At 38.2% G+C, this 18794-nt stretch overlaps 4 protein-coding genes across 6 annotated transcripts in view; all 4 read right to left on the bottom strand.

Annotated features, from left to right (window-relative positions):
- Positions 1-1106, bottom strand: part of LOC123317427 (ABC transporter G family member 14) — a 104168-nt gene extending 103062 nt beyond the window's left edge. Inside the window, exon 1 of one of the 2 annotated variants that reach the window (XM_044903955.1) lies at positions 799-1106. In XM_044903955.1, coding sequence (XP_044759890.1) covers positions 799-908 — 110 coding nt within the window. In that variant the 5' untranslated portion in view covers positions 909-1106. The remainder of the gene's footprint in view (positions 1-798) is intronic. The other variant, XM_044903958.1, reaches the window with a different exon arrangement.
- A 2031-nt stretch (positions 1107-3137) lies between these two features.
- On the bottom strand, positions 3138-10579 carry LOC123316251 (ATP-dependent DNA/RNA helicase DHX36-like). 2 transcript variants are annotated; one of them, XM_044902218.1, is made up of 6 exons: positions 10286-10579; positions 9780-9923; positions 7954-8498; positions 5697-7301; positions 3642-4025; positions 3138-3382 (listed from the first exon to the last, which is right to left on the bottom strand). In XM_044902218.1, the coding sequence occupies exons 1-6, from the start codon at positions 10322-10324 to the stop codon at positions 3346-3348; spliced, it is 2754 nt and encodes a 917-aa protein (XP_044758153.1). In that variant the 5' UTR covers positions 10325-10579; the 3' UTR covers positions 3138-3345. The 2 variants fall into 2 exon arrangements, with proteins under 2 accessions (XP_044758153.1, XP_044758154.1); XM_044902219.1 differs by having other exon boundaries at positions 9780-9917.
- Positions 10580-11141: 562 nt separating this feature from the next.
- Positions 11142-18139, bottom strand: LOC123316250 (ATP-dependent DNA/RNA helicase DHX36). The gene is made up of 8 exons (XM_044902217.1): positions 18000-18139; positions 17664-17909; positions 17058-17608; positions 13737-14271; positions 12725-13379; positions 12019-12442; positions 11453-11842; positions 11142-11353 (listed from the first exon to the last, which is right to left on the bottom strand). Exons 1-8 carry the CDS (start codon positions 18012-18014, stop codon positions 11254-11256), a joined length of 2916 nt encoding a protein of 971 aa, XP_044758152.1. The 5' UTR covers positions 18015-18139; the 3' UTR covers positions 11142-11253.
- LOC123316252 (striatin-interacting protein 1 homolog) lies at positions 14690-16812 on the bottom strand. Its single transcript, XM_044902220.1, has 3 exons — positions 16674-16812; positions 16263-16610; positions 14690-16211 (listed from the first exon to the last, which is right to left on the bottom strand). The coding sequence occupies exons 2-3, from the start codon at positions 16594-16596 to the stop codon at positions 14731-14733; spliced, it is 1815 nt and encodes a 604-aa protein (XP_044758155.1). The 5' UTR covers positions 16597-16610; positions 16674-16812; the 3' UTR covers positions 14690-14730.
- Positions 18140-18794: the final 655 nt, after the last annotated feature.

The raw sequence follows: 18794 nt of genomic DNA, 5'->3' as shown, positions 1-18794 counted from the left end.
ATCCCTTGACTAAAGATGCTTTGGTTGTGTAGACATAAGGCGCAGGCTCTATCTCTATCAATCTAAACACTACAACAGAACACCAGCTGTCCAAATTCTTTATCATACTTGTTGAATAAGAAACTGTTTAAAGCTAGTTGATTTCCTTTTTATTCTCTTTCTCTCTCTTTATCTCTATTCTATTTATTTTCTTCTTTAGTAGATCTAGAGTGGTAATATTAGGATGAGTCATGTCCTGGTGGTCTGACCTTCTCTATCAGGAGTAAGTTCCTATTCCAAATTTTCTGAAGCACTTCCACCTTAGACATATTCCAACATGGTCTTCGTTCTCCGGCTTAAAACGTACCGAATCTCCGATGAGCATTCCTAATGTTTATATGAACATTTCTATTTCCGGCTGTGGTAAAAGTTAGATTCCAAGGCGACGCAACTTTTCTAGAAATAGTTTTGGCTCAAAGCTAACCATACATTGCGTGGCAAGTTGGAAGACCTGCCTCATGGTTTTCCCACAATCTTGGCAGACGAACATAAAACGAAGTTGGTAAGTGGCAAATTCTCCATGCTACTATGACACAGTTTATCGCCCGTCGAAGGGTTTTGAAATTTTGGTAAATGTTGAATTCACTCGAATGACCTAGATCTGATGCGTGAATTCCTTTCGATTGAAGCTGAAAGGTTTTGATTTTGCGACTCCAAATTAAGCGATAGGGTGGACTGGTAGAGGATTCTTGTGTGTTGGGCGACGATACTGGCTTATAGCGGTGCGACCATATAGGGGCTTTTTGGAGGTAGACTCACCTTTGCTTAGGGATCGGTCTTGGCATATTCGATTGCCTCTTCTCGTCCTTATTCGGGAGTCTCAAATAGTCTTGGTCTCCCAGCAGAAACAGATCTTTTGATATAATCATCGCAGTCGGATCTGTGCGGAACCCGGCACTTTCACTAAATTTTCGAAAAGCCCGCCAAACGATGGTCTGTCACTCGCGAATGTCAAAAATCTACATTGGTCATGTTCGCGGCTAGCAACGATATCGTCCTCGTCTATCCCGATCGGAGAAACACGTGTAGAGTAGGCTCTGGTGTAATTCATCCGTGCGTCAGTCCGTTCGAACTGAAACTGAACGAAAATGTAAAAGTGGGATGGGATAGCGAAGCCATAGAGCGGCGGCGTGTTGTGTGTGAGAGTCCGCCTTCGCTCATTTTCTCTCTGGACTCTCTGCTCCTGACAGTCAGATGTTTGTACGTCACCTGTTCGTTGTATGGCCATTTTTCTTGGGGATCTATCTTCTTTCCAGCCATTTTTTCATGATCGCTTTTTATTCTATGCGCAACTACAGCTAGGCGATCCTTCAATTTCCCGTCTAAAGCTAATAATGTTAAATTACCTTTTGCTCTTTCTTCAGGGCAACCCATAAGAGCTGTTCCTACAACTGTGCCATCTACAGTTAGGCTCCAGCTTCAGAATCCCAATTTACTCCATCTGAGAGACCTTCAAGGAGCCCCCATTCCTCCTATAACGTTCCCGTCCAAGACATTTCATGAACAAGCTGGCAATGGTGAGGATTCTGCAACCTTCTCTTGCCCACAGAATCTACCATCGTCAGATTCTGATAAGCCCATTCTCATTACATGCTTCCTAAGGTGACAATGTCCTGTGAGGATGCCATTTTCACTCAGATGCACATACTTCTTGGATCTTGCAGTTTCAAGATCCCGAAGGACCTTTTCGGAAAGACCATTCGTGGAAGACTCCTCCAGAGTGTTTCCCTTTTGGTTTCTTCCTTCTCCAGAAACACTTTCTTATAGGTGCATTCTCCTGCACCACAAAAATTCTCTGGGCCACTAAGTGACGTTTCTGCTAACCTCCTAGTGAGTGCGTCTTGGCCTCTTCGTGTTTCCTTTGATTCAAGAGTGACCTGGAAACCAGACTGAAGAGACCTTCTTGTTCTTGTCTATTTCAATGATTTTCCATATCAGCTTTGAGTGGATGACCTAAGAGTTCAGTGCTTCGATAGTGGCTTGACTATCAGAATGGATCACTTTGTCTCATCCTTAATAGTTTCTCCCCAGGTCTACTCATTTTTCGATTGCAAGTATTCTTGCCTGAAAAACACTACATCTGACAATAGGGTACACTTGGCGCTCAGCCTTATGGTGGGTTTTGAACCATCAATATACCATTGGATGCTATTAACTTCGAAATATTGGGTAATGTTTCTTTTTTCATTCTTCCCTTCTACATATAGCATTGTGGCTTTTAATTCTCTCATCACCTTACAAGAAAAGCCAGTTTTCTTTTGGTTTATTTCATTTATTCTTTTTGTATTTTATTCGATGATGTATAATCACAACAATGATTCCATAGTAGTTTTTGCTAGCGACTAGATTGGAGTAGAACATGAGATAAACACGATATCACTATCATTAGACATTTGGAAATACATGATCGATTTCATTGTTTATTGGGAGGTCTACGTTATCACATTTCCTTTAAATCACAGGTTTGCCTACATGTATTTCGCCTATAAAACTGTTGGCAGATAACTTTCAATACGAAAAGTAAAATGAATTGTTGCATGAAATATCCTTAGTGAGCAGTGAACTAATAACTAATCAGAGATCAAATTAATTAATACTGACATATTGTCAGATATTCGAAAGTTTGACATGAAGGTTTTCGAACACGCCGAATCTATTAAATGCCAGCAATGTCGAAAGCCTCTCTTCCTTCATTTAGATTTTCATCTTTGAAATGGCATTTTTCAAAAATTGCTATTTTCAATCTGCTATATCTCCTGTTATATTGCCATGATCCAATTAAGATTTCCAGTTTTATAATCAGCATTGCCAAGGCTTCTTCCATCTTAGCACAAAACTCGATTTTTTCGGTCAAAAATGAGCAGTTGTGATTCTATAGATCTTTCTTTGCAATAACTTATGTAGTCTGAGCCTTTAATAACATTTCAGACCACATATTCACAAAACCCAATCGATTTTTCCAAGAAGTTCCAAAGCAACAAAACTGTCAGCATGATATGTTTGATGTTAGAGGAGCCCCAACATCTTGGCGCCTCAAAAAAACGCCTTACATCTCGAGATGAAAACACCTAACCTCTAGAAAGAGTAAGACAATAGAATTTCCATTAAATATATTTTATTGAATAACACATTCAACATTGATAAATAACTTAATAATGAACAATGAATATTAATGAATGAACTTACAATATCACACTCAAAACATGTAATATATGTTCCTACATTTCATGGAGTCAGTCCAGCTCAACTTGAGAGGGACAAAACAAAGCTTGAAACTGGAATGAAGGAAGTAGGGGCGATGACTTTTTATGATCCCCGACTAGCCAGCAAATCAACGACTATCCTGAAATAAAATTAGTAATCAGTTTTATCACTGCCGAATTACCTTCTACACAAAAATATGAGTTTAGTATAATAAAAATAAATTAAATCAGTCTGAAGATTGCGAGCACCAACAGTTCTTCGAAAAATGCGTATTCAACAGTTTACAGCCTTGCCTTCCCAGGCGAACAGACTGGACTCCGAAAGATTCGATTACATTCGATCTATTTTCAAGGGTATTGGCAAAAGTGTTGAATCCGCATTAACGCTCTTATACTCACTTCAAGAATTTATCTTCTACGTCAGACTTCATTGAAGCAGGATGGGTCAATCTGTATGTTATATAGTGTTGAAGACGTTCCCTCAATTGTTCCACTATACTTGACGCGTTTTTATCACAGCTGAACCTCAGTTTATGGTTAACCACCAAACAGTGTTCATTCATGGCTTTCGTGGTTCGCAAGTTGGTGCCGAAGAATATTACTGGAAACGGAGAACATACGGTAGCGTCGAAAACCATATCCATTTTGGTTTTCATTTTTATATAAAATACCAGCAGAGGACAGGTGAAAAACCTATCGTAGGACAGAATGGATTTCTTGTGGAGTACAACCTTGGTATCGTTCAGAGTTTTGAAGAATGTCTTCGGTTGTCCTGATAAGGTGCTGAAAAAAATTAAGTGCTAGGCAATATGAATAAATAAACAAAACGTTACGCAGATAACGGATGTTTATTTTTATAAATGAGATTTGAAAGCCTGCGATTTGCGTTAAATGAGTTTATCCGAAAATAGTTTTTATTTTTTCTTAGTGTTTTTTATTTATTACACTCGCTAATTGAGAGTGTGTGCCCTACTGTGACTGAAGGGACCCAACTGTGACCTACAGATCCTTCCACACTCCGGTCATGGATAGTAACCAACCAGATCTGGCCGCCGCTGTATTCTTTTCGAGTCTCCGTTATAACTGTGGTCCAAAGACCTCCATAGTGATCTGTCTAACGCTAGTTGTTCTCAGTTATGATTGGCATTAACTGATTTTAGGGATTGATGTAGTGTATCCTTAAACCGCTTATACTGTCCTCCTGGTTTCCGGGCTCCCTCTGTCAATTCGCCATACAGAGCTATTTTAGGGAGTCTTGTGTCTTGCATGCTCAGAATCTGGCCGCTCCATCTGAGTCGGCCCTCGTTACTTGAGTCTCAATTGTCGTACAACTCGCGCCTTGCAACACTTCTGCATTCGAAACTTTGTGGAACCATCTGATATGCATTATCTGTCTTAGATGACGTTGTTGCGTTTGTTTAAGCTGTTTAATATGTCGCCTGACTTGGTCTTCAAATTGAGGTCGTGATTTTGAAATACTCTGACCTTTAGCTTCCAGAATGCCCGTGATGCCGAATTGATACGGTTGTGTATTTTCGTTTTTAGGTTAGCCCTAGTATTTCTGAAGCTTCGCAAGTATTTGAAATGCTCGACCTGTTCTAGAGTTTCATTCTCCAGGCTGATATGTGTTTGAAGGCTTTCTGGCGGACTTACCAGGATTTTGGTTTTGTCGTTTGCAAAACAGTAACAAAATCGTGTTTGTTTAATTTTTAGACGGTTTTATCGCAGACAAATAATACGTTAAACGTTCTCCTAAAGAGTATTATTTTGGCCAATCGCGTATTTACGAATTTACTTGATAGTGAAAGGAGACGAAAAAGAACCTGAAGCACGCAGCACTCCACAGTGAACCCTTCTACTCTCCTTTAGTCTCTCGGCGAATAGTTGTACTTTCGTTGACTGCAAGCCATGTGGTATTGTTTGAGAGTCCTGGATGGGTATAGGATTCTACAGAGTAAGTGAGGCTTGATTCAGTCTTGGTGGGACAGGTGGCGGTTGTGATGATGATTGAAAAATATCCCTCATTGCGGCTTAAAGACACCTCCGGCTGAGATGTGCTGCACTGATGAGGGACAACAATCCCGAAACCGTTTGTGTACAATGTTTCAGCCTCTCTGGGAATTTCTTCGTTGATTCACAAGCATGCATTGGTGGGACGACAATTCTTCAAGGTTCAAATTCCACCTTGTCTTTTGTAAATTGACAGAGTAAAACTTCTAGTGGATACTGTCATACTGGTTTCAAACTGACCGATTTGCACTTCCTTTCTTATGCGTTGGAAGTCACATATTTCACGGATTATGTTTTGCACATATATAAATTAAAAAGAAAAAAAAAAACAAAAATTTAAACATAACAAGGTAAACAAAATGATGATTTTCTTGAGAAACTATCAGTAAAAAGAAGTTATAGGCTTCAAAATCCCATCTTTTCGATAGTGATAGACGTACTTACCAAGCCAACATGATATTCGGGTATAATCCTCCACAAACAATAGATTTGATCAACTCGACGTTTTTAGAGTTAATATTCAAATCCTTATGCTTCAAATCGGTAGTCGTCACAAGTTCCAACGCGAACAGATTCTCCATGAATTCAACCTTCATCTTTTTCAACATCTTCATCACAGTTTTGTTGATATTGTATTCTTTGCAGAATACAGATCGGGTAGCCTTGTCGAACGTCTGATAGAGGTGGAGTGCTTTGTGTAAGAGTAAATGGTCACTCTTCACATTCTCTGCGAATTCAGCCATTTTTGGGTCCAGTTGAGGAATCCTGCTGTTACTTTTCAAGGTGAGATTGAAGGGACTCTTGTAATCCAGGCTGACGGCAATGTTTAGTATGGGTTCCAAACAGCTGAAGATCACGCCCAATAACAGCATTTTACCAAGTTGGGGAGCTATAGGGAGTTTCGCCAGGTAATATCCCAAAGGCGTCAGCGCCTCTTCTTCATCTAAGGCGCCGAGTTCGTTCAGTAAGTGACAGGCGGCTTCAACTATCTTAGCATCTGGTTTATCCAGCATCTTATTGAAGAACACCTTGACTTTTCCCAGCTGTAAAAATTTCATTTGCAGCATCATACTCTCAAGCCTGCACCTCAGAATTTCCGGCCTTTGATATTCGTAGAAAGCCTCGAAACGCGCTCTGGTGTAAAGATGGAAACATTTGCCAGCCATCAAACGACCGGCCCTGCCTTTCCTCTGAATCGCGTTAGCCTTGGAAATAAATCTTGGCTGCAAGTTTTCAGTGTTAGTTTTGGGATCGAAGACTTTGATTTTCGCCCACCCTGAATCAATAACATAAACGACGTCATCGATCGTTATGGAGGTTTCTGCAATGTTCGTTGCGAGTATTATTTTTCGCACGCCACTTGGGGATGGTTCGAATACGAATTTTTGATCCTCCATCGGAATCTCCGAGTGTAAGGCGATGATCATGTATTCCTCCTCGGGCAATTCATAAAAAAGATTGAACAGTCTGTTGATATCGTCGTATCCGGTGACAAAAATTAATATAGCGCCCGGCCCTTCGTTCCTGCAGATATGCATGGTCAATTGGTGAATCAGATCGAGGTTTATCTCTTCGCTGTGGGGTTTCAAGAGCTCCCGACACACTTTTTCCGAATAAGAATTCTCTGCGCGGAGATCCTGAACGTAAGGAACGACATTATGCCTAAATATCATGGTGTTCCTTTCGATGCTGTCTGTTCTTGCCATGGAAGGTGCAAAGGTGAAATTCAATCTCTCCAGGACGTCTTCCAAGTAATATTCTTCGACTGGATGGGAAAAACCTTTGATTTCGACGTGGGTGCAACCGTCGAAATACTCCTTGAAGCGTTTCTCGTTGAGTGTGGCGCTCATTAGGATGACCTTCAAGTCCTTTCTTCTGGTGATGACCTGTTTTACCAGCGTGAGCAGGAAGTCCGAATGGATGTCCCTTTCGTGGATTTCGTCGATGATCAGGTGTGAAATATTGTTCAGCGATGGATCGGACTCCATCAACCTTATGACGATCCCATTCGTGACGAACAAAATGGAACCATATTTTCGAGGAAGGACCCTGGAAAAAATTGACTATTTGATGAAACGAAAGAACTTAAATATCCATTTCAAAAGGGTGAAAAGGGTCTGAATATCCAAAAACGCCGGTAGCCCATTCCCAAATGAAAAAAACCAAAGTATGTCTGCAGATAATGCGAACATAAGAAGGTGGTTGTTTATGCATGAAACAATGAGCCAACCCAGATATAAATGTTCATAATAAAATGAGTTTTATGAATACTGAGGCCAAAAACTGATCAGTCCGATCGATGTAAACACCCCGCTCTGTGTTCGCTGCCAATCTTACGTCAAACTGACGTTAACCTATAAATTTAAACCTGACACCTATCGTGACATGAATTGTCGATGTCTGTCAGGAAATAAGTTCGGTATTTCTATGTTGATTTTGAAAAATGTCCAAAAGTCCACCGTCTCACGCATTTTTCAGGTATTCCAGACCAGCTGCGGGGAAAGGGCTGAAGTTAAATTTATTCGAGATCGACTGGCTTCGTAGAAAGGGCTGTTACCCGCTTGACCTTTAAGATTTTCTCAAAATCTGTCATTTTCGGGAATTTAGAAAGCGCGTTTCTTGGTCTTCGATTCTTTAATCCATCTTCATCAACGTTGAAACCTTTTTCGCGCAATTAACCGTGTTGAAAATTTTCATTCACCTCTCCAAACGAATCTGATAACCAACACTGATTCCCAGTACTTCTCCCCTTTCCCTGGCTACTCTTTCAGCTACGGAAACTGCACTTATCCTTCTGGGCTGTGTGCAGATTATTTTGCACGCCGAACCTTTGTAACTACTGACATAGTCGTCCAGCAAAAACTGAGGTACTTGTGTGGTTTTACCACAGCCCGTTTCTCCACTTATAAGAACCACTTGATTTTCCTGTATCATTTTAACGATTTGATTACGCTTCTGGAACGACGGAAGGTTCTTTCTTTTTTCATACATCTTCATGAAAAGAGGATCTTCGTATCGTTTGTTATTCTCCAGGAATAATTCGTAATCGATGTCTGATTTCTGTTCCAATTTCTCGTGGAAAAAATCCATTTTTTGGTCCATAGTGATCGTCCGCTTCTCGAGAAAGTTCATCTTGAATAAGGAATTCTCCATGCTTTCATAGTTTACATCCGCGATGGGCTGGAGCTTTCTCAAGATTTCATTGACCTCATCCAGTTTTTCGGATGATATATTAATTTTCCCAATCTGAAAAAATTTAAATAAGTTGTTTCAACACCTTTCAACACAAAAAATTCAGTGGCGGCTCGTGCTCATTTGAATCGAGAAAGCTAGGAAGTGAAAAATCCAAGTGAGAAATAGTCATCTGAATAGCTACTCCAGCAGTTCTAGATTTTTATTTTTTATAAAAATTACGATAGGTTAGAAATGAATTCTGCTGCTCAGCTCTATGAGAAGATTTAGCCTACCTCTGACGAGCCGCCCTTGAAAAAATAATTTCAAAATTCTACTAGCTAAGATTTTAAATTGCAGAAAAATCCTCAACACCATAAAACAAGTATTTGAGTGGAAACAAAACTGATTTTGCCATATAACAGGTTAAAGGGTCCACGAAAATCAACTGACAAACAAACATTACCTTGCTGTACTTATTGTACTTACTATTAAAACAACGAAGTTCAAATTCCCTTTTCAGTAGAAAAACACCTGCTTGAGCTTTTTCGCCTTTAAATAATGGTCTAAAGGCTTTCAAAGAACCTTCAAGCATGCTAAAGAGATTGTAAATTCAGTCATTGTGAAATACTTATGAGAAAAGTATAACACACATCCGGTAAAGAAATTCAGAACAAATAATTGATCTAGAAAAAGATCCCACACAAAACATATACATTTTTTTTTACTTCTCCAAAATAATTCTTGTTGTTCCTGGTTGAAGAATTAATTTCAATAATGAAAAATTACTATTTACCGTATTATCAAATTCTCTCAAGACATGAGCTTTCGACATTGAAGATTATTAATCAACTACAAAACTTTTTAGGTAATGCTCTTGTTTTCGAAAAAGTTGTGACCCATTTCAAGAGCTTACAAGCCCTGCAATTAGTTCAAAGATTTCATATTGAATACAACGAGAAGGATTTCAAGTGCTGGCTAAATGATTTAAAGATTATTATATATCTAAGATGCATATAATTTGTAAAGTTTTTCCAGCAGCATTATAAAGCATGTAAATATGTACAAAATATGAAACATCGAAGTAAGGGAGTGTTTAAAATGTATAAATCCAATAGAAAACAATGGAAACAAATAATTCAAATTCATTCCTCCTAACGGTAATGAATTGGAGTCAAAATCTCGAAGCTGTTTGAATTCACTCATTAAACGGATCTCATACAATGAGTGAGATTACTTCCGAAACCTCACATTGAGTATTTTAGGGCCTTCGTAGACTTGGATGATCCTGTTTATGCTTCATAAAGAATAATAATTATAGGAAATCCAATTGAAACAACAATTCTTTAAACTTACTGGTTGACTATCCACTGATGAGGTCACAAAATAAGAACGTGAGAATATAGAAAAAGATGAATCTCTCAGTTCCGTTCTTGCATTTGGCAGACATTGAAATACTTGAGGCAGTCGGAAATTTGATTTTGTATCCTGGGCCTGAAACTAATCATAATCTTATTTTACTGGATATCAGGATTCCTAATGATTCACATGGGAATTGTATTCTCTACACATTGAATGTTGGAGTTGATGATTATCAAATACCCTCCCATGAAAACAATAAGTCCTTTATTCTTACGGTTACTGATTGATTAATCATAAAATGAATTAAAAAGATAATGACTATTCTTGATTGTTATAGCATAATAATAGATGGACTATTCTTCACAAATAAATTCAAAAAACAAGCAACTTTGTATAGCTTAGGATACAAAGTATACAAGACAAGGGCCTTTTCAGAGGTGGACATTCCCAGAGGGGCTAAAACAATAAGTATTCATGGTATATGGAAAACTAAAAATTACATGGCGATTTCCCTGGTAATTTTTCTTCCATTTATACATATTGCTGGTTATATTTTCACGATAAATCGATCAATTCACAGTGAACAAACAATAACGCAAATTACACTACAGATATCTAGCGTTTTATGCACTAAAAAACCGAACTACGATACTGATATGGCAAGAGAATTAAATCCCCGAAATCATCAATCACTAATCTTTGCCCAAGCAGAATCACACTGTCAATTAATCAAGAACTAATCCTCGTTCTGCACAAAAGTTTGGCTATGACAATTGAAAAGACGGGGAACTCCCGAAACAAGTCTACCAATATTACCAACAGTACCATAGAGTCTTTGAACAGTACCAACACAGAATACAGAATAGAACCAACTCTGAACTACAGTGACTTCATAGACTAATAATGACATTATTAGTCTATCAAACATTGTTTAATTGATAAAGTCACTGTACTCTGAACCTGTTTCTAACTCTGTATGCAAAATTCAAAGAGTGAGTTTATTATCTATGGTTACAGTCATCTTCGGATTTCTCTGGCTGCCACCAGAGGGCGTATAGCTCTTTTGTAAGGCGAATTCGTAATCAGAATAGAAATCAGGTGGAAATAAATCTGGGTGAAGACGGAGATGATAATATGAATTAAAAATACTTGGGTTTCAACAAAGAATACACAACCAAACAATTTTGTTAACCTGAAAATACTCCATTTCCTTCCACTGTGAAAGAAAATTTGCAGGTAAAGCCTTCATCGGCGTTTTACACGCCGAAATCTACAAGAACATGGAATTATCAGGTGATAAGTTGTGAAGACATCGAATTCAAAATTCCACAAATCTTTGTCAATGATTAAAAGCGGTGTGTTTTCTAGTTTTATTAACTTAACTTGAATACAGCCATTGGTTCAGCTAATAATGTGAGATTTATACACATTGAGGTATAATAAATACCAAAAACTTTGGGAATCAGTATCAGAGTGTTTCTTCTGCATCTAGGTCTATTTCCTGTCCATCTCCCTCATCCAACTGGCAGTCTTTCATTTCTTCACCAGTCAAAACTTTAATTATTGTCCTAAAAAACACATGAAAATATTTTTACGAACTTGTTAATGGTAATAGCCGCATGCAGGATTGTTTCACTTAAAATTTGATACAGAAAGTACTCATGTACCTGAAAAGCTGCGTTTTCTCATCTTCACCCCTCAAATCCACAACATTGGGGTGCGATATCTGGTATTCAAGGAAGTTATTGAGCTTGTCTTTTAGCGCCCTAATCACGTTAGCTGTGGTATTCTTACATCTGAATTTCAACGAATTTATCTCGATGAACTGCTGACCATTTTCCGTAATCTGTTCGAAGTTGTCTCCGAAAAAAATGATATGGAAAGGATCCACCGGAGTCGCATCGTGTATGTACATGTTACTGCTTTTCACCAGGTTATAATAGATTATCAACGGGCTGTTTACATGCTCGTTAGCTAACACAGATTTGGGGTGAAAATCGACTTTTCTGTTGTTGATGAGACGGAGTATACTGAATGGTCTCCTTTTCCCTTTCGAGCTGAAAATAAATAGAATTGAATCCTGTTAGAGCCCACAGGGCAAGCGTCGTGGGTCAGGTTGTGTCAACAATATCGAAGCAGTTCAATTTATCACTGTTTCCATGAAAAATTGTTGAAAAAATTGGTTATTCTGCAGCTCTACAAAACACGGGCAGAAAGACATAGATATAGATACCTTGTTATCGCTATGTTCGGGTACAATCCAGCGCAGACAACAGCCCTGATCAGGTCAACGTTTTCCGAGTTACAGTTGCATTCCCGGCAGTTGGGTTTGGCGCTCGGCACGAAGCTCAATTGACGGAGATTCTCCATGAAGTCCTTCTTCAATTTCACGAGTTGGGTCATCGTGGACCAACTCAAGAAATATTCCCAACAGAACTTTTTCCGTTCGCTGGCACTCAAACTCTCGAAGGTGCTGATCAATTTGTCCATGAATAGATGGTCGCTCTGGCATCCATTGGCGAATTCTTTACGTTTCTTATCGGCAATCTTCTCTTTGCCGAGAGGAAGGACGAATGGGTCTCTGTAATCCAGGACGACCGCTATGTTCAGTATGGGCTCCAGGCAGTTGAAGAGCGCTCCGAACAAGAGCATCTTACCTATGTGGGGAAGAACAAAGTTACAATTTGAAAGTTTCAGATTAACTATGAGGCTTTGTTGTGAATTGATGATTTGTTACATTTAACTACCATGAAGTGTTGCTGTGAGACGAATGTAATGAAAACAGTCATCTGATTTCACAAAATATTGCGTTAAAACAATTTTAACCTACAAATGTACAGTATATGTTTGTCCCTGATGAACTCAATTCAATTTTCAGTGGATATTTGTAGAGAATATTTTGTTTGGTTTGTCTGGTTTTGATATGAACGAAATCTTACCTATCTGGGGGGTTAGGGGTAGTTTGGCTAAATGATAACCTAAGGGCGTCAAGGATTCATTATCGTCCAGTGCTTCTAAACGTTTAAGAAGGTTCAAGGACGTAGTTACCACGTTAGGATCCGGGGAATCCATCAGTTTCGAGAAGAAATCTTCTATTTTACCCAACTGTAGGATTTTCGCCGTAAGTATGACGTTTTCCAATCGGATCCTTAGAATTTCTGGCAACATGTACGTTTCCAAAGTTTCATATCTGGCCCTACTTATGAGGTGAAAACACACCCCTGGCCTCACTCGACCGGCCCTGCCCTTCCTCTGACTGGCGTTGGCCTTGGACACGTACATAGTTTCCAAAGTTTCCGTGTTGGTGGTCTTGTCGTAAGATTTCACCTTCATCCTACCACAGTCGATGACGAAAACTACGTCGTCTATTGTGATGGAGGTCTCTGCGATGTTGGTGGATATGATTATTTTTCGAACGCCTTTGGGGGGCGCGTTGAACACTTCTCTTTGTTGAACAGTCGGCATTTGCGAATGAAGGGGAATTACTAGAAAGCGATTCTTCGGGAATTTCCCAGACGTTTCTATCATCTTGTGGAGATCGGAGATCTCGGAGAAACCAGGCAGGAAGATTAGCACAGCTCCCTGGTCGTCTTCCTGTTAACAAAGGAAAAAGGGGACAAAAATGATGGTGTTCTAATCTATTAAGCTCAGAACAAAACAAAACAAAGGTTTATTTACTTCATCAGGATGAAGCCAACGAAAAATTCACACCAAAACTCAACGATGTCAAAATAAAAATGTGAAAAATACTAGGTCAAAGTCTGATTTACTGAACATTTTTGCCGATAACCTAACTGTCTGCTTCGATTCAGTTCAGAATTGGTACAGGAGGTTTTCAGGGTTGCTGATCACGTCAAAACTAACAAAATCAAAATGGCAGCCTAAGATGGCGACCGAGTTTCGACTCGTGTCGAAAGAGTCTTGCGTTTAACGAATTATTTAGGTACTTACCTTGACGCAAATGTATCGGAGTAGCTCATATACCAACGTCAGATCCAGTTTCTCACTATTCGGATTCCTCAACTGACTATACACATCTCGATTGTACTCTTTTCGTTCTTTCAGTTGCCTTATGTGTTGATCGATGAAGGAGTAGAATTTATTCAGGTTCGGCAGTTCGCCCTTCTTCGGTTTAAACCTGGAGGCGTCTTCGAACCTATACTTAGTCCGGAGTAGCACATCTTCCAAAAAATACTCTTCAACGGGATACGTGAAACCGGGTATATTTAGGTGGGGACAATCGTTGAAATAACGTGAAAAACTCTCAGCGTTCAGTGTTGCACTCATCAGGACTATTCTGAGATCTTTCCTTCTCGTCATCACCTGTTTCAGGAGGGTTATCAAGAAATCTGATTGGATGTCCCTTTCATGGATTTCGTCTATGATTATATGGGTGTACTCTGAGAGACACGGATCGGCCTGCATCTGCCTCAGAACAACTCCCGTAGTGCAGAACGTTATGGATCCTCTGTTTCTCGGGCATATTCTGGAATTGAACATTTTTTTAATATACAGAGTGATCCAATTCCTTCGTTGGAACTGAGACGACGGTAACAACAAACAACCAAACGCATAGAAGGCTTCACGATTCAACAGAAACACTTTTAATACCTGAGGTACACAATATTTGGAAGAATCATAAAAGGAGCTATGCAATAAATAAAATGAACTCAATTGCAATGCTACTAATATATATTTCAGTATGAACTAGACTGAGCTCACTCTAATATGGGAGTGGAAAAGATAGCTAATGTTTTTACTGTCATCTAAATCTAAGGTTGTAATGTTTGAGTTTGATTTTTTTTTGGAAATTATGAAGCAAAAGCCCGAAAAACAATTCTTCTTTCAGGAACAATCAAGTAAATTTCATATCATTACATTCAATAAAACCTTCAGTTTCGAAAGAGTCTTGCATACATTTTATTCAACTAAAGCCCAATACACATCAAGTATTCAAAAGAATATCCCAATCGAACGGATTTCGAAATACTTCAACTTCCAGCCATTTTTCGTAATTTCTTTTGAAGTAATCGGATAATTCAATAGATGGTTCTGAGTCTTTCTCGAACTCCTTCTCAAAATCATTTTCTGCATAACGAGCGTTGAAGAATTCAGTTTGCTTCTTGAGCATCTCTTCGTCATCGCTGTTAGTCTGGAAGCCACAATTCCAATCTTCCAACAACCTATGCCTCACCGTCTGGAAGACTTTGTTCATTATTTTAATATTGTCTTGACGCCATTTCCTACCCAGAGGTTTCGATAGAATTTTGAGCAGTTTCAAACTGTACACTTCCAACTGTTTATCATTTAATGTTGCAAGTGAATACAGGTTTTTGCAATTGACCTTCATGAAAGATTTTGTTGTTGAGTATTTTCCCTTGATCAGTTTATTGATGATTCTCAATACGTTGACGCATGTCGATAGGTTCCTTTGGTTTCTAGTCTTCTTCAATATACTGAAAAGATCGCTTGTTGTTTCTACATAAGTTTTAAAGACTGAAATAGCGTTACATAATACCATTTCCTGACAAAGGTATTCGAATTGATAAATATGATTGAGTTTAAAATGTTTGAGTAGCAGTAAAAATATACCACTGATGGCTTTATTCATTATTTCCATGTGCTCAAACATGGGGAATTTTCCGATAATCATCAGGGGTGCATAAGTGGAATTTATTGTGGTTTCTTCGTTCCCATCTGAATATTCGTTGAAAACTGGCGATCTCAAAGAGCTCTGGAATATTTGTAACAAGCTTTGTACGTATATTTTCATTTTAGACAACATGTTTTCATAAAAAGTTTCGATTTTTTCATTTCGTGTACAGGCTTTATCAACAACTTGCAATTCTGAAAGTGGGATGTAGAGATGTTTTTTTAGGGAATTTATGCTTTCTGCTGCTACAGTTTCGTTTATTTCTCGATATTTCAGTGACATTATATGAGTGTAGTCTTCCAAATCTTTTCTTGAGACTTTATGCAATAAGGGAGATCTATATGTTTGTGTGTCATTGAAATGATCATTGTTCAATCCACACCTTATCCTTTTAGCCTGTTTCTCCAAGCTCAAATCTTTCAAATCTCCGAAAGACACCATTAAAATTTTCAAAATTAACAGTAATATTTTCTTGATGGGGTATCCTGGTTTTTCCGATGACGCAAATTCCGTCATCATATTGAACAAAACGAATAAAAGGGAATCTTCATCTTCTGAACATAAATTATCTTCAATAAAAATCTCAACATCTTTCTTATGCCTCTTAGATTTTTTCTCGATAAGCATTTGTCCAACAATGAGGGTCAATATATTCAAGATTACCCTAAGCTGAGTTGAATCAGTAAAAGTTCCTTTTTCTATTTCAAGTTTTTCATAGTATTTCGTCGATATTCGTTCCATATGCAATAAAGTTACAAGGAGTGGAAACACACCTAATAAAAAAACGAATTAACATAATATAATCACCACAGTTTGAGCCCAACCTAATCTGACTAGGAGTATTGTGTTTTCCGCAGCGTGCCTGTTGAATTTTTCTGATAAGTTCGTGGAATCAGCGCATCCGAGAGCGATGAAAAGGATGCTCTGAGACGCTCTCAATCTTATATTTTCGTCAGTCGATTCTAGTTGATCCATCAACTTTCGGATGAAGGATTCTTTTTTGGCTTCGCTTAGCGTATCAAATTTGAATGAATAAGCATTGATGTTGGTCAATTCCGAGTAAGACATTAGCTCGTATATGTCGGTCAGGTAATCTTCAACTTCAATATAGGTGAAAAAATTGTAATCATTTTCAGAGAAGTCGTAATCAGACATCATTCACGTTTTTCGCTCTGAAACGAAGAATCAGGAAGGTACCTTTCGATTGATAGGAACTTGCCTTTAAAGATACATACCACACTAAAAAACCTGATTAATTCATATTTGATCCTAAATTTTTTTATTATTATCATTTAGTTATGCTGATTTACCTTGTAAATGTGTCAAATTAAGTAAAAGAAGCTGATTGGGTCGCTATAGATACGATACACAGCAATGCCTGATCTGTGATTTGTCTGTCTAAATAATTCAACTATTCTTTCAAACCTGACAAAAATGGAGCCAACAGTGTGGTTTGTACAGAGTTTTTTGAATCCAAATCAACCTTTGTTGGGTTTTTACTCAAAAAAAATAGGATGCAAGGTTCAACTCATCAAAATAAACCATTCCAGCAAAAATGATGAAATATTTTTCTTCAACTGAATAAAATGGTAGCGACTGAAAAAGATTTCAATACTCACTTCTCGAGACGTATCTGATAGCCGGAACTTGTTCCTAAGGCTTCAGCTCGCTCTTCCGCGACCCTTTCTGCCACTGATATTGCACTAATTCGTCTGGGCTGGGTGCACACTAACTTACACATCGAACCTTTTTTCTTCTCGATGAAGTGGTCTAGAAGGAATTGGGGTACTTGTGTGGTCTTACCGCAACCAGTCTCACCACTGATTAATATAACTTGGTGGGAATCCACCAATTTAATTATATCGTCCTTCACTTTATAACACGGTAGCGTACTTCTACGTTTGAGCATTTGTGAGTACCTTTGATTATCATGTTTTTGTTTCAAATCATCGTATAATATTTGGTCGAGGTTTGAATCTTGGTGCTCCACTTCCATACTGTCAATATGATCCTCCAGTTTACCATTTATATTCTGTAAGAACTCCCTTTTGAATTGCGAATCTCTGATGTTGCTGTAGGAGTTGGACGAACAGTCTACTTGGTCTGGTACGTATTTAAGGACTTCTTTTATTTCGAATTTTTGAGCTCTCGTCAAGGAAACATCACCCATCTGGAAAAATACCAGGTAATAATGATGGGGGTACTTTGTGTTTTATTTTACTTACTGAACTATCAAATTTTTTCTTTTCCTTCTTTCTCAGAGAATTCGGAGGAGATTTTTGTTGAAGTAACGACTTCTTCAGGTTGGACATTTTAGAATGCCATATACCTATAGCTCTTCCTTTCAAATGTGAAGGCCTTGGCGGATTTTTTCCATGATCAATAATGTACTGTTTGGCTAATTCTAAGTGATACTCATCATCGTCATTTCCAAAGCCAGAGCTACCACAATCTCTAGGTGCACCCTTCTCCTGAAATCAATTTTCCACTTCAATATTCCGAAACATAATGAATGTATGAATCAAAGTGTCTAAACACAGTTGATTACTTCTCATACTTACAGAATATCTTTTCATTTTAATATAAATTTTATTAAAATAGGAGTTTCAGATCAGCTGCTTCAGCAAAATTGTTGTTATTCTTGTAAGGTTATGTTATTGATTGAGGTTAAGGTATCTGTCATCCTGTGTATGGTTAGTTGCGGCACTCATATGAATCGAGGCGTTTTCGACCCACAATTTCAAGCACATGGGTATTTTTTGTACTGAAGGGCATTGTATAAAGACTGTTCGATATTTTGAAAATACCGAAACGCAAATATCTTGTTTCGTTGTAAAATACCGTCACGAATGAGACTATCATATATATAGTTAGAAATTATGAAAAAATCTCCAATAGTTGTGCAGATACCAAAATATCGCAAAACATTACCTATTCCTAGCACCATGTAATAAAATCTTCCAATTTGATCGGAGCACTAGTTTCGGAAATTGATGGAAAATAATTTTTGCTGGATGGTTGACTGTTATATTTATGACTTGGAAATGCCTGAATTAATTATGAAGAACAGGAAGTTCAAGAGCATACATAATTTTCGCGATGGTTTTCGTTATTGCTACATCATCACTTACATTTCTAATGTTACTGAGTATGTGTAGTACGCAGTCATAAAACAAAGGTATTAGAAAAAACCCATATCTCATTCCACTGATGAAACATGGGATATTATATGTGCTTCGTTATTAAAAACATCAATCTGATGATAATGGCTGTGTATTAAATGCCCAGATTTGCGATATGACAGGAGTATTTTATGCCATCATAGGCACTGTATATAGAACGAAATGAGTTAACAC

This window comes from Coccinella septempunctata, chromosome 7, assembly GCF_907165205.1.
Source record: "Coccinella septempunctata chromosome 7, icCocSept1.1, whole genome shotgun sequence".
Taxonomy (NCBI): domain Eukaryota; kingdom Metazoa; phylum Arthropoda; class Insecta; order Coleoptera; family Coccinellidae; genus Coccinella; species Coccinella septempunctata.
The sequence above is the reverse complement of the archived record's forward strand: the minus strand, read 5'-3'. Positions and strand labels throughout refer to the sequence as shown.